This window comes from Aplysia californica, unplaced genomic scaffold (genome assembly GCF_000002075.1).
Source record: "Aplysia californica isolate F4 #8 unplaced genomic scaffold, AplCal3.0 scaffold00979, whole genome shotgun sequence".
NCBI lineage: Eukaryota > Metazoa > Mollusca > Gastropoda > Aplysiida > Aplysiidae > Aplysia > Aplysia californica.
Window position 1 is genome coordinate 29,994 of NW_004798249.1, and position 15,789 is coordinate 45,782.

General features: G+C 40.8%; 2 protein-coding genes across 2 annotated transcripts in view; one reads left to right on the forward strand and one right to left on the reverse strand.

Moving 5' to 3' along the window:
- Window positions 1-1,141, reverse strand: part of LOC106013543 (gelation factor) — a gene marked incomplete at its 3' end in the record, with an annotated part of 21,536 nt that extends 20,395 nt beyond the window's left edge. The window contains 1 exon segment of the mRNA XM_013089549.2: window positions 85-1,141.
- Window positions 1,142-11,328: 10,187 nt separating this feature from the next.
- Window positions 11,329-15,789, forward strand: part of LOC101845734 (transmembrane protein 254) — an 11,772-nt gene continuing 7,311 nt past the window's right edge. Inside the window, exons 1-2 of the mRNA XM_005110983.2 lie at window positions 11,329-11,488; window positions 14,383-14,483. Coding sequence (XP_005111040.1) covers window positions 11,381-11,488; window positions 14,383-14,483 — 209 coding nt within the window. The 5' untranslated portion in view covers window positions 11,329-11,380. The remainder of the gene's footprint in view (window positions 11,489-14,382; window positions 14,484-15,789) is intronic.

Consider the following 15,789-nt stretch of genomic DNA (forward strand, 5'->3'; position numbering starts at 1 on the left):
ACACACACACACACACATACACACACACACACACACACAAACGTGCGCTATAATTTTTTAAAAAATCCCAACCGCACCACTCACCTTTAATCCAGAGATCGTGTCGCACCTTGCTGCTAACCTACGTGTTGCGCTGTCAAGACCATGTGTAATATAATGTTGGGTCACAGCACAACACAATAATCGTTCACAGCTCGGCAGATACGTTATCACAATGACACAAGGCGTGATGGACACGGCAGATAACAAACATGTAGAATGGCGAAGTAGGCTAAAACTTTGTTCATGCGTCACTCTTGCACACAATACCCCTCCTCTGTCCTCACACCTCACACAAAAATAAAAGCACACTCAAAGCCCTCCGAGTCAGCGCAATGTGAATGCACGGTGCGTCCGATTTCAAAATTCGGTATCCCAGAAAAGGAAATATTTAATGTAACACGTCGGGTTGATGGGCACGCCAAGAATCATTAGATCTAGATCTTGATCGCTCTCGTATTTATATCTAGATCAAACATGATCAATTGTCTCTCTCACCGCGCTTTCTCCAAAAAGAGTGGACCCCACAGTCGAGGTCCTCAATACAAAATGTCAATCAGCGAACCGCTAGTCGCGATAACAATTCTCAGTAAAGTTCAGCTCGTAAGCCGATAACGCGGGCGTGTGTGTGTGTGTGTGTGTGTGTGTGTGTGTGCTCGAGTCGGCCAACAAAATTATCGTTGTTCGAGAGGGGGCTTCGCTTCAGCGTGGCGCGGTTTTGACTCTAATAGTATGCGTCCCGCCAAACTAAACGACCGACATTACAATAATTGCTCGCTTTGATGGTCCAGCTTGGGTAATGGACCAAAGTGGGTGCATGCCTACATTATTAATGCTCTCCTTTATTAACTTGAGGGCCAATGTAGCACAGAGGAATAGAGGTGCAGACATTTCTAGAGTGAAAACATTTTAGTCGGTGAATGTCTGCTTAAAGCAACGCTTTCATCAAACTTGTTCCTCATATTAGGCCTATTATAAAACTGCTTTTCTCAGTCTCTGAATCTGAAGTCCGTGAAGTGTGTACCTGGGATCTTACTGCTTTCTTGTGTAGATCTAGTTGTTGTTGTTGTTGTTGTTGTTGTTGTTGTTGTTGTTGTTGTTGTTGTTGTTGTTGTTAATGCTACTGTTGTTGTTGTAGCTGTTGTTGTGTCTTGTTTTTTGCGGGGATCCTGGTCTTTTGTGGGGGTTTTGTTAAGTTTCTTTTTTCCCTTTTCCCTTCTATTGGGGAAAAGCGGAAAGGGGTTGGGAGAGAGAGATAGAGAGAGAGAGAGAGAGAGAGAGAGAGAGAGAGAGAGAGAGAGATTGTTGACACATATGTGGTCTATCTGGTTTTCAGTTTGTTGGTCTGGCGACACTCATGTTGATTGATGTATCTGTCCATGTGGGAAAATAGTCCCTCTCATCATGAGCCCATGCGTTTCACATCTGCAAATAGTTCTCCATTCTTGTTTCTGACTCCAAGTCCGTGTTTCCCCATGATTTCCTCAAAGCCTACATTCCTACATTGTCACTGCCTACCTTAGTGTTGAAGTCTCCCATTAAAATCAAAATGTCCTTCCTTCTAACCTGATCAATAGTATTTTGTAGCATTTTGTAGAAAGTCTCTTTCACATCTTGATCCTTATCATTGGTGGGGGCATATCCCTGGATAACATGAAGGTTGATGTCTTTCTTCTGTGAACGGAATTCAGCTGATATTAGTCGCGGGCCCTCTTCTTTCCATCCTATCAAAGCCCACTTGGCGTGTGTTGATAACAGAATACCCACTCCTTCTGTATGCGGCGAGTCCAGAGTAGAGAACTGTTTCTCCTGAAGCAAGTTGGCACTCCCCTGCATTCGCCCGTCTTGTCTCACAAAGACCCAATATGTCCAGTTGGTAGGCCTCCATCTCTCTTGCAATCTGCAGTACCTTCCCTGCCTCGTACATTGTACGAACATTCCTGGTGCTAAGTCTGGTGGTTCTTCAGGTCGACAGGAGGTTTCTCGGCTTGGTGGCTTCCTTTCGGCTTCTGGGACCAAAACGCTGCTGTACAAATTAATGGAGAATACAGTGAAAATAAGAAGATTAGGAGAGGAGTGAGGCAAGGATGTGTTATGTCACCAGACCTCTTTAACATGTACAGTGAAACAATTCTTAGAAACATAGACGAATGTCCAGGTCTCAAAGTAAATGGAGAAAACATTAATAACATCAGAAATGCCGATGACACAGCTTTAATAGCAGACTTAGAAAATGACCTTTAACTGCTTCTAGATACTTTTGTAACAGAAAGTGAACGAAAAGGATTATTGTTAATTGTAAAGAAAACAGAATGCATAGTAAATAAAAAAGCAGAAAATCCTAATTTTAATCCCATTAGCAAAATTGAAAAGATCAAACCAGTCCAGCGATTCAAATATCTAGGCTATATGATACCATCTGATGTCAAATGTTCCACAGAAATAAAACAAAGAATTATAATGGCTAAGGCTAGTTCCAATAAAATGAGACCAATCCTTAAAAATAGAAATATCTCAACGACTACCAAAATTAAAGTTCTGAAATGCTATGTATGGTCTTCCCTGCTATATGGCTGTGAATGCTGGACAATCACTAAAGACAGTGAAAATAAAATAGAAGCAACAGAAATGTGGTTTCTTAGGAGACTGCTAAGAGTATCATGGAGGGAAAAGAAATGAAAAGAGGTAGAGCTTTGGTGAAGCCCACGGGAGACGATCACTGTTAAAAACAACCAGGAAACGACAAATGTGAGGCAGTGTGGTGGAATCAGGCTCTCGTCAAAATAATCAAAGTGAAGAAACTTGCATTTTTCTGCAGGTTTGTGAATTTTTATCAAATTTTTGTTTTTGGGCTCAACATCTTTTATGGCCATTAAAGAACTCATTTCTGTGTGGATTTTACTGAAAAACATTAATTAAAGACATAAAAGATGTAAATTTTTAGTTACCATGGACTCTTAAGCTAAGGAAATAACTAATCTTTGGCGGCCATTTTCTCACTAATTTAACCTCTGAAAACAGGTTACCCCCACCTCCTTCATTCTCAAATATCTCGACTTGTATTTAGAATAAATGGATCTTTTTTTATCTAAAAAAAGACAAGAGAACAAGCTTTAAGATAATACCAATAACTCTATGTGCCCAAAAATTGACGAGAGCCTGATTCCACCACGCTGCCTCACAAATGTAGTTTTTGGGACACCTTAATAGACATAAGGGTCTTGAACATCTAGCTCTTACAGGCAAAATTGAAGGCAAACGCGGCAGGGGTAGGCCATTTAAACAAAATTAACGTGCAGTAGTGACAAATACATAGTTCAGACGGGAGATGTGACAGCTGTGAACTTAGTAAAGTAGTGGCGCAAATGAGCCACATTTGTAACCCACTGTTACGGTAACATGTTGTAGATGGTTGTACAGTCTTTAATCGTTTATTTAAATAAGAGAGAGAATGTTACACTATTTAGAGCTACGCCGTTACGACGGTACGAACACGTAAGCAATTAATTGTTTCTTTTTAAGGGGGGGGGGGGGAGGGAGGGGCAATACCAGAAGGCTATATCGCTTATTAGTTGGTCAAATTTTACCAAATTTCACACATATAAAAAGCATAGCAAGGAGTCTTAAAATCTGCAGTCAAATTTGAGGAAAAAGTTTAATTTGCATGGCTACAGCGGCCATATTGGATTTATTTTATTAAATGTCTTACGTAATGAATACCCGACTTATTTTTCAAGGAAATAAATCGGTTGTTGGGTTGTTTTTTTGCACACATGTTAATAAACAAGGGATCTACAAATTATTCCGTTGAATTTTTCCTAAACAAATTAGATATTTAATGAATTTTTTCGTGAGGTAGTATTCAAGTTTGCAAAAAATCCGTGGAACTCCACACTCCAGACACCACCAAGAGAAATATAATATATATAAAAATTCAACAAATGCATTTTTAGTATTATGGGGTTTTTTTTTCTTAATTCTGTTAAAATTTCATGAAGATCGGATAAAAAAGTGGTTGAATTATTTTTAAAAAGTATACAGAAAAACCGCATTTTGCGAATGCAGGCTATAAAGAAAATAAAAAGATTGACTTTAAGAGAATGTTGTGGTGACAAACAAGCTCGGTATGGGAAGAAAAAAGGCTTTCGGGGGTTCTAATACAATGAAATAATTTTGTAGGTACGAATGAAGAAGCTAAGTATGCCTCTAACTCAAAATCCGCAATTTTCAGTGAATCCGGACTTTTAGGGTGTACCCCCCCCCCCCCCCCCCCCCCCACACACACACACACCTGAATGTGATTTGGGACAGAAAAGTGAAACATAAAACACACGAAGGCATATACGCACACTTGGACATACTCTGGAACAAGGACATGCACATTTTCATTCTGCACGTAATACACTATGGTACACTTTCAAACGCACTTTTATCTACGTATCAGATGGCGTCAATCTCATATAGATGGGCAGGGGATAAAAAAAAGAAACCCCAAAGAAAGCAAAATGGGAAAGGAAAGCTCGTTGAAAATAGAAGGGAAATTAAAGCTAAGGGAAATCAGAAAGGATATGACAGATGGGGGGATGCAGACTTGAAAGGAAAACTCGAGGAAAGCAGGATGAGAAGGAAAGAACGCTGAAATCAGAATGGATTGGAAACCTCCGTTAAAGCAGAATATAAAAGAAAGATTGGGTAAAGAAGAAAGAAAATCAAAACTCGGGGAAATCAGAAAGGAAATAACAGCTCGGGGAATGCAGAATGGAAAAGAAAGCTCGGGGAAGCAGAATGGACTGGAAAGCTCACGGAAAGCAAAATTAAGTAAAGGAAAGCTTCGAGTATGCTTAATGGAAAGGAAAGCTCAGGAAAATCAGAATGGAAAGTGAAGCTCAAGGAAAGCAAAGTAGAAGGAAGAATGAAAAGTAAAGCTCGGAGAACGTATAATGAATAGGAAAGCTCCGGGAAAGCCGAATGGAAAGGAAAGCTTTCGGAAATCGAAATGGGATTGACAGATAAAAGAAAAAAAAGAGATAGGAAAGCTCGGGGAAAGCAGAATGTAAAATTACGTTTGGGGAAAACAAAAAGGATTTGAAAGCTTGGGGAAAGCAGAGGGGAAATTAAAGCTCGGGAAAATCAGAATAGACAAAACAGCTCGGGGAAAGTAGAAAGGAATTGACAGGTCGAGGAAAGCAACATGGAGAGGACAACTCGGGGATAGATAGAAGAATGGAGAGGACAACTCGGGGATAGCAGAATAGAGAGGACAACTCGGGGATAGCAGAATGGAGAGGACAATTCGGGGATAGCAGAATAGAGAGGACAACTCGGGGGTAGCAGCATGGAGAGGACAACTCGGGGATAGATAGAAGAATGGAGAGGACAACTCGGGGGTAGCAGAATGGAGAGGACAGCTCGGGGAGAGATAGAAGAATGGAGAGGACAACTCGGGGGTAGATAGAAGAATGGAGAGGACAACTCGGGATAGATAGAAGAATGGAGAGGACAACTCGGGGATAGATAGAAGGATGGGGAGGACAACTCGGGGATAGATAGAATAATGAGAGGATAACTCGGTGGTAGCCGAATGGAGAGGACAACTCGGGGATAGATAGAAGAATGGAGAGGACAACTCGGGGGTAGCAGAATGGAGAGGACTACTCGGGGATAGATAGAAGAATAGAGATGATAACTCGGGGGTAGCAAAATGGAGAGGACAACTTGGGGATATATAGAAGAATGGAGAGGACAACTCGGGGATAGATAGAAGAATGGAGAGGACAACTCGGGGATGGATAGAAGAATGGAGAGGACAACTCGGAGATAGCAGATTAGAGAGGACAGGTCAAGAAAAGCTGAAAGGAAAGGAAAGTTCAGGGAAAGCACAATGGAAAGGAAAGCTCGGAAAGAACAGAAAAGTAGAATGAAAAGTAAAACTTGGTGAAAACATAATGGAAAGGAAAGCTCGCTGAAATCAGAATGGAAGTGACAGCTCGCTGAATATAGAATGGAAATTACAGCTAGGTGAATTCAAAATGTAAAGGACAGCCCGTGGAAAGCAGGAATGGAAAGGAAAGCTTAGGGGAAAGCAGGAATGGAAAAGAATGCTCAGGGAAAACAGAATGGAAATGACAGCTCGGGTAAAGCTGAACAAAAAGTAAAGCACGGGGAAAGCTGGAAAAATTAAATATCCGGGAAATCAGAATGGAAATGAGAGCTTGAGTAAAGCAGAATAGAAAGAAAAGCTCGTGGAAAATAGAATAGAAGTGACAGTTCCGGGAAGGCAGAATGGAATGTAAAGATCGAGGAAAGCAGCATGGAAAGGAAAGCTAAGGGAAAATAGAAGGGAAAGTAGTGCTCGTAGAAAGCAGAATGGAAAGTTGAACTCGAGGAAAGCCGAATGGAATGGAATGCTTGTGGGAAGTAGTAAAGGAAAGTAAATCTCGGAGAAAGTATAATGGAAATGACAGCTTGGGGAAAATAAAAGAGAAAGGGAAACTCAGGGTAGGCAGAATGGAAAATAAAGCTTGGTGAAATAAAAATTAAAAAAAGACAGCTCGGGGACGTAGAAAGGAATTGACGGGACGAAGAAAGCAGAATGGAGAGGACAGCTCGGGGAAAGCAGAACTGAAAGGAAATGTCCGGGAAACCTGAATGGAAAAAAAAGCTCGGGGACATCAGAACAGATATGACAGTTCAGGGAAAATAAACAAGAAAGAAAAGCTCAGGGGCATCAGAACAGATATGACAGTTCAGGGAAAATAAACAAGAAAGGAAAGCTCGGGGAAAACAGAAGGGAAAATAAATCTCTATAGTGCCAACACTGACGACAACAAAAAACAACAACTCGGCAATTTCATACAGCTGTCAAGGGATGTAACTCAAACAATTCTCAATCAACTCAGAAAAAGGCAGCAGTTACATACCCTCAAAGACCAGACCAAAACGCGTATAAAGAGTGTTCAAGATAAATAAGGAAACTCCAACCGCTGTGGTTTCGATATTGGCACTTGGCGGTCCATCTTTAAAAAACCGGACACTCATCGGGTCTGGCAGGCGATTGACAGAAAATATATATATATTTAAAGGCAATAGAAATTCTATGATAGAATGTGAAGAAGAAGATCTTCTACCAATCATCCACGAAAATTTGATTATGGCCATTAGATGAGGATTTAGAAAACGTCTCATTCACTATGCCCTTGACTATCTTTAACCTGCTTTAACCTATTTGTGCACGCCCACTTTTAAGACCCACGAGCAGCCCCTGGCACCTGTGTAAAAATGTGACCTGACTTCACAGACCGGTTTAGCTCCATTATAATAAGATTAGATCTATATCGGGTAACGACATATAACGCAGTTATCTTTATGAGGAATTTACCCAAATTTCACAGAAATACAGTTCAACCATGAAGCGTTACATTTGTCAACATGAAAAAGAATCAATTCATCTACTTGAAAAATATCAAATCTTTAACATTTTAACCAAAACTGACTGAAACGCATGACAGTGCAACTTCTTAAAAATCAACCATTGCACTCTTTCCAGTAGTCACTATTTGAGCATTTAAGAACAAATTCATACAAAATTGATATTGCTAAATAACCCCAAAAAGCTTTTGTTGCTATTTAAATCTCAAGACGTAGACCATTTGCTTTCCATACACGCTCTTATACCCTACTGGAAATTTTGAATAACCATGTAGCATGTTTCTGGGTGGATTCTTTGGACGCCCTGATCAACACTGAGTTTTAACTGTTCGATTGCTAGTGGGTTGTTGTTAAACAATCCCACAGGTACTAATTGAAGAGGCTCAAGTTATGGTGGCGGGGGGGAGGGGGAGGGAGAGAGGATGTGATGACTATTCATTTGAACATTTTCTGCTCCGAAACCATTTTTGCAACCATACCAGGACCACTCTTGAACTTGATGTGTGAGTTGTGGCCCCATCCCACTGGAACCAGGCCGGTACAGCGTAAAGCATTCTCCCAAAACTTCTACAAGACTGTTTCGGCACGATTAGATAGCTATCTGAGGTGACTGCTGTGGTTTAACCGTTCTTGTCCTAAAACCAGAACGGGCTGATCACACACTGTTAGCTAAACGCTTGCACGAAGTAAAATGTTGCGTTTTACCCAATTTTGGTTGAAATTGTTTAAGCTTGATATTTTTCGAACACATTGATAAATGTCTTCATATTTACGAACTTGAAGTTCTCATTGCTGAATTTTAATTCATTTGAAGTTTTGTTGAAAATAGTATAAAGACAACCGAGTTATTACCCTAAAAGTTGGTGTTTCTTTTTAGACAACCTGTACTATCACTATTTAGACCCATCAGTAAACTCCCTCCGTACTCCCCCCTCTCTCTCTTTCTCTCTCTCCCTCTCCCTCTCTCTCTCTCCCTCTCCCCCCCTCCCTCTCCCCTCTCCCCCCCCTCTCTCTCTCTCTCTCTGAATATCTTCCGAACAATTCTCCGCTCCAGAAATCACTATTTCTGTTTCTTCGGAAGGCTTAAACAACCCCATCTACCCCCCCCCCCCCCCCATCTCCCACCCCACTCTTCACATGGAAAATTTTCACCCAGTCATGCGGAGCTTAACGATCCTTCCCCAGATCCTTCTTTGTTTCCCTCAAAGGATTATTCTCGAAAAGTTCCAATGTTAATTAAGATACGATGTTTCAAAAATGAAAGTGATACTGAACTCACGTAACTATGTAAATTTCCTGTCATATCTCTGTGTCATTTTGGTGGAAATCAATATGCCATGAATTTGAGACGTATTTGGCACTAGTTCAATGCACAAAGCCAGAACGTCATGGTAAGTTGGCTAAATGCTATATTATAGTATTATTGTCTCATTAAAATAATAGTACAATACTGTACGTGCATCAAATATTTGGTTGTGAACGCTGCAGAGTTTGCCTTTCGATCAAAATAGCCAGAAGGCAGCATTCGTCGGGGGTTTTTTGGTCTTATTTTTTAAAGCGTCCAGTGTCCTGGTTTGGAGCGGATATTGACTGTAAGTTGCGTACAAAATATGTCCGCATGTATAATTGTCATTCTTCAAGAAAAACAACTCAAGAAAATTTATTGTCTTACGGTGTTGGTATTATTTGACCACACTACAGGGTGAAATGTCGAATTCATACAGTGTAAGAAATAATGAAAATCCAGTCTCCATCTATTTTGATGCCTTTTCTTATCTTCTTGTTTACAACAACGGTGGATGATGATGATGATGATGATGATGATGATGATGATGATGATGATGATGATGATGATGATGATGATGATGATGGGAATGATGTGTAAGTTGATCTTGATGTTTCTTTATTTCATTCAGCGATTACACTAGCCCCCCTCCCACACACAATCCTCCACACCCGCCACTAGCCTGTCCTCAGTGGCCTAGCCTGTCCTCAGTGACCCAGCCTGTCCTGGGCGGCCTAGCCTGCCCTCAGTGGCCTAGCCTGTCCTTAGTGGCCTAGCCTGTCCTCAGTGGCCTAACTTGTCCTCAAGTGGACCAAAATTTGGGTGGGGCTTTGGCCGGTTCCACTTCTTAACCACAAAATAATACCTCGCAATATGTACAAAACAGTGCTGGGTTTTCTATACTTACAGTGAGTCACGGATTTTGAGAACCATTCAAACGAGAAGAGTCACCTTTTTCTCTCATCTCTTCGTTTTATGCTAAATTCTTCTGGATGGTTAGGACGAAGCCGTTTCCCCTCCAAACTTCTTCTAATTTCCTCTGGTTCGACGTGATCACTGTTAAATCTCAGCGGCACTAACACAAACGTGCACAAACAGCACCTCAAACATATTCCGTTTATGAAGTGGATAAGGCTGTGTTTTCGGGAAAAGTAAAACGCACCTAACAAAGGTCCAATGAGCGCATAGGTAACTGTGTCACTGGGGGAAAGTGTCTCGTAAACTTGCACCTCATTGTCAGGGCAAGAAGAGCGTAAGCCCGCGGTACAGTGTTCTTTAAAAAAAAACCTTCTACCTTTTCACAAGAAGAGTTTCAGGAACCGCTGTGTGAACGGGCTAATACTTTGCTGAGCTTTAAAGACATTTGATGGCTGGTAGTTCACTCTAGTTGTAAGCGGTAACAACAGTCATTGGATAAACGAGCAAGCCGCCAAATTGACCACTCTGTGTTCATTGCGTGTTATCATAACTGTTTCATCTGCTTATTTCGTCATTTAAGAAGCTTTCAATTACTTTGGGATGGGGTTGGGGGATGAGTAGAGGGGCTCAAGCCCATGAGGCCTTCACTACCCACCGCCACTGCCTGCCCTGCACAGAAAGACACAAACAACTCTCACTCCCAGCTGGTAATAATAATAATAAATAGCATTTGTATAATGCACAACCCCGCTCAACAACAGGCTCTATGCGCTTTACACTATGTTATTACCCCAGCAGACCATAGAACACTCCGAAACATTCTCAGCTTCCCGGGAAGCATACAGTGCAAGCAGCTGATTAAGCGCTCAAACACTAACAAACTGACAAGATCTTTCGCTGTTTATAACCGGGTACCCATTCCCACCTGGGTGAAGTGAGGAAAATTCGTGTAAAGTGAATTTCCCAAGGACACAACGTCGGGCCCCAGACGGGATTCGAACCCACGACCTTGCGATTGCGAGTCCGAGAGCCTTACCACTAGGCCACCGACGTCACTGTCGGGATCGAGTTCTTCAACGTAACAATCCCCAACACGCGCTCATATGACCTTAGCAGTTGCGAGCGCCGTAAAACCCTATACTACATACTACATACAATTCCCAACACCCACCCTCCCACCATAGCCCTGCTTTAGTAGAGCTATTTAACCCGACCTCATATGACTGACGGATGAACAGAATGGCCACTGAATAACACATTAATTATGATACAACATTATAAACCGATCAATTCCCGTAACTGATCCTTGTGTAGCTCCGCTGTCCAGAAAAAGATCAAGTACATATTTTTCGCGGTTTTTCTGACTGTTGCACACACAGGTTTATCTTCTAGATATATCTAATATTTGCTCGATATATTTATTTACGAATTCATTGTTGTTCTTTATTCTTAATTATCCTGTTACGATTTACAAACTCGCTTTTTCTACAATAAACTTCTCGCATTTTGAGGAATCATGGCCTCAAATTTGGTTCGAATTTAAAGTAAAGGCAAAGCCAAGCAAAATCTGGGATGTGTATAACGGAGACAAAAATGTATTGCATAATTTAATTACTGATGTATTCTGGCGTTAGAGCACATGACACATATCAGGCCAGTCTACTCAAACTCCACGCGTTCGAGGATACAACCGTTTTCCATACAATCATCATGGCTGGAAGAAAAACGAATTCAGCGGCGGAGTTTGACCGTGATTGTTTCGTGTTGCCTCACCTGCTGTGGGTCATTCTCATCCCTCCTCTCGAGTACATCGAATTTGTGAGTGATTCGATAAAGGTCTACTTCAGGCCCCATTGGGGATCTTACTTGACTTATCACACACATCCGGGGGGTTCACTCTCCGTAAGGCAAACATGGAGGTAGCCGTGACGTCATGGTTTGAAAGACAATTCAACTTTTGTAAGACCTGGAGCTGGAGTAGACCTTGACTTGTGAATCCGTCGTGTGCGTTGGTAGAGAGTAATGCAATTATAGTCAGACGATGAGAAAGAATTTGAGGAGAAGGATCTCAGACTTCTCACCAAGACCTCCGCCTGACAACAACGACATGAAAGAACATGTGACTAGTTGACACACACGTTTAGTATGTCTAGCATCGTGGTGAAATCAGGCGCTCGTTAAAATAATCACATCGAAGAAGTCGATAGCTTTTTAGCCTGTTGCGTAATTTTAATCGATGTTGTTTTCGGCCTCAATACCTTTTGTGACCATTTAAAAACACATTTCTGCGTGAACTATACTTTTAACCAACTTTGATCAATGGCGCCCAAAATGTAATATAAATATGCATTTTTCAAGGGTATTCAAGCTTTAAAATTTTTCAAGGGTATTCAAGCTTTTAAAGTCACCAGAATTTGGCGACCATTTTCTGGCTCTTTTAACACTAACATCAGGCGATCCCCATGTCTTTCAATCTCAAATATTTCGATTTTTATTAAAGATAAGATTGTATGGGCATTTGCTTTAAGATTATCCTTTAAGATAACTCCATGATATGCTCAAAAACTGACAAGCGCCTGTTTCCACATACGGCATAATATGTGTTAGTAAAATTGATGTGTGTGAGATGCGGTATGTGCTGTGAACACTCTCATTTTACGCGTAACGGAGATTTACAGTGTTTTATGTAACTTTAAGAAAAATAGTTTTTTTTTAAAATCTAGCCTCAATCGTTGTAGCAACATATGATTAAATTAAGACTAATTAATACAATCTGCAGTGCGAAATATGGGTGACATTGATTCACCCGTTAAAGAGAAATCTGAGGAAAAGTTGCGCCATAAATTGTTGGTCACACTATTGTGGGATTTTTCTAACGTTGCAGACTACAATAGGTCGGCAGGCTTGTGTGTGTGTGTGTGTGTGCGTGTGTGTGTGTGTGTGTGTGTGTGTGTGTGTGTGTGTGTGTGTGTGTGTGTGTGTGTGTGTGTGTGTGACGGGGGGGGGGGGGGCTTTTCTTTCCTCACCAAGCTGTTGTTCTTTTTCGTTGATGTCGGGAATTAATACTTTAAATGTGTTAGAAAAAAATCATTATCGACGTTAAAAAGACGAAATGTGTTTGAAAAAAGGAAAGAATCATTAATGACATTAAATAAACAAAATGTATTTGAAAAACAAAATTATTATTGGCATTAAATAGACAAAACGTTCTTGGAAAAAAAATAGACTTGCCCTCGTCCACCTTGGACAGGTTCTTACATATGAGGCATCGTGGTGAAATCAGGCGCTCGTCAATATAACAATTTATAATAAAATCGAAAGAGTCTGCATCTTTCTGACAGTTGGGCAATTTTTATCTTTTCCTATTATTATTTTTTTGGGCAGGGAGCTCAGTACATTCCGTGTCCGTTTAAAAAAATAGTTTCTGTGTGGAGTTTATTGAAAAATGTTGATTAAAAGCATAAAAAATGTGTATTTTCAGTTTCCAACGACTCTCAAGCTCTGGAAGTGATCAAACATTGGCGACCGCTTTTCTCGTTGATTCTATAACTCTGAAACGAGACGACCCCAACCTCCTTCAAATGCAAATATCTCAACTTTTATTCCAGATAAATGGGTTAATTTTCCTTTCGAAGGCAAGACAAATAACCAAGCTTTAAGATGTTACCAATAGCTCCACTTGACCAAAAGTTGATGAGCGCCCGATTCTAATAATAATAATGATAATAATAATAATAATAATGATAATAATAATAATAATAATAATAATAATAATAATAATAATAATAATAATAATAATAATAAATAGCATTATAGCGCATATCCCCGCTCAACAGCAGGCTATATGCACATTACACTATATTATTACCCCAGCAGACCATAGAACACTCCGAAACATTCTCAGCTTCCCGGGAAGCATACAGTGCAAGCAGCTGATTAAGAGCCCAAACACTAACAAACTGACAAGATCTTTCGCTGTCTATAGCCGGGTTCCCATTCCCACCTGGGTGAAGTGAGGAAAATTCGTGTAAAGTGCCTTTCCCAAGGACACAACATCGTGCCCCTGATGGGATTCGAACCCACGACCTTACGATTGCGAGTCCGAGAGCCTAACCACTATAGGCCGCCGACACCACTACGGCGTCATGACACGAATTAAATGTAAACACTCCATTAATTATGTAAATAGTCCATCACGCCAGAACGTATCAAATTCTCTTGAATTATTAATGAAGAACAACGGTAGGTTTCAATTTTTTTTTCCTGTACTTCCATACAACTTTCTATTAACATTGGTAGGGTGATTAATACGTATAAATATAGTATTTTGGGTAGGTTACACTTGTCAGGGACTGTGTTTTTGACATCTCGGATGTTATACTTGTTGTTATTCATTTTGGAATAACTCACAATATTATTCTTTTTAATGACTCAATCAACTTGTTGTCTCAGCTATTAAAAATAAGTGATTGGGGCAAAACTGTCCAATACGGATTTATTCAAATCTTTCAGACTTTCAAAACTATCACATACAGAATGATTTAGAAGCTTTCTTACCCCCCCCCCCCCTTTACACTGCTTCATTTTAGATAAACTACTACTTGTTATAAAGAAAGGCGAGAGATTGTAGCAGATTAGTATATTACTGAATGTACGAAATTTCGACTTTGCGGGGTTTTTTAAAATGTTGTCTTACTGTATTTTACTTTCAGATGGCGGGCTTCGCACCATATGACATCCCGTGGTATTTTGGTCCTTTAGCAACTTTTGGAGAATTTATGGGAACACAGCACCCTGTGCTCTCCTTTCGTTTGTAAGTAAAAAACAATCTCAATAAATAATATATCGCGACTATCACGGCACATCACTTCACCTATACATGTTCCGGTAACTACCTATAAATAGATGGAAGTTTGACCCGTGTCAAAGGTTGGGGGTGGCTGACGATTCGGGAGGTGGCTGCGGGTTGACGAAAGGGAAAAGCGCATCGGCGACCATGGTTCTCCTTTCATTTCTTTGCTCGAATGCTCTAAAAAAAAAAAAAACCTACGGTTCCCTGATTTTTCCCTGTTACCTATTTGTTTATGTTCCCTAAGTAAGTTGCTCTAGGCCTACCCTTGCCTCGTTTGTCTTCAATTTTGCCAGTGAGAGCTAGACGTTCAAGACCTTTTGTTTATTCAGATGTCCCAAAAACTGTCGTTTCCTGATTGTTTTTAACAGTGAGCGTCCTACGTGGGCTACTTCAAGCACTACCTCATTCGATTTCTTTTCCTTCCACGATATTCTCAGCAGTTTCCCTAAGGCTTCTTGTCTAGAACGTCGTAAAATTATCGTCATCGTGTGTAGGAATGTCTGGTGAGGTGTAAAACGGGGTGCCAACTACGAACGTGATCAGCCGATCGGGCCTATCGCCCGACTCGATCGCCTCAAAAACAGACGTGTATGTTTTCAGTTTCAGGCGATCGGCCCGATCCAGCCGTAGGGGGCATCGTTGTTTTTCTGTCACAAAGACATGTCAAAACAATGATCTGACTGGAAACGTATATTATCCAAAAAAACTTCTTTCCTGAACACGACTTCTTAAAGCAGTTGAGACCTTTAAATATATCAATGATACTAATAAGGGAGGTCTCCTGACCTAGATGTTATGGTGTTCGCCTCTCATTCAAAGGTCCCAGGTTCGAATCCGGATAGCGAAGGAAAAATATTTCTTCTCTAAAACTGTCTCCTTTTACCTCCTTTCCTATTCTCTAGAACTGTTCTGTCGTCTGCTTTTGTCTCCACTTTCTGCCCACACCCCCTCACCCCCTTTGCCCCCTCCTCTGGTCTCCTGACTCTTTCTGCCACTCCTTTCTCCATCTTACTGCTGTCTTTCATCCACACCCCTTGTCTTCTTGTAGGAAAAATCTACACCTAGTCTTCTCGGACAAGGGCGAAAATTTCGGAGGTCTAGTTCGCAAGTTGTGGACGTTAAAGATCCCCTGGCAGTCTAAAATTTTCCTACCAGCTGAAAATGTTTAATGTGTCCCGCGCGCTAATATGATCTTATGTAGTTGCCAGTGCCGTAAAACACTCACCAAAGGAAAAAAACAACCAAAACACCCCCTTCAAATATATAT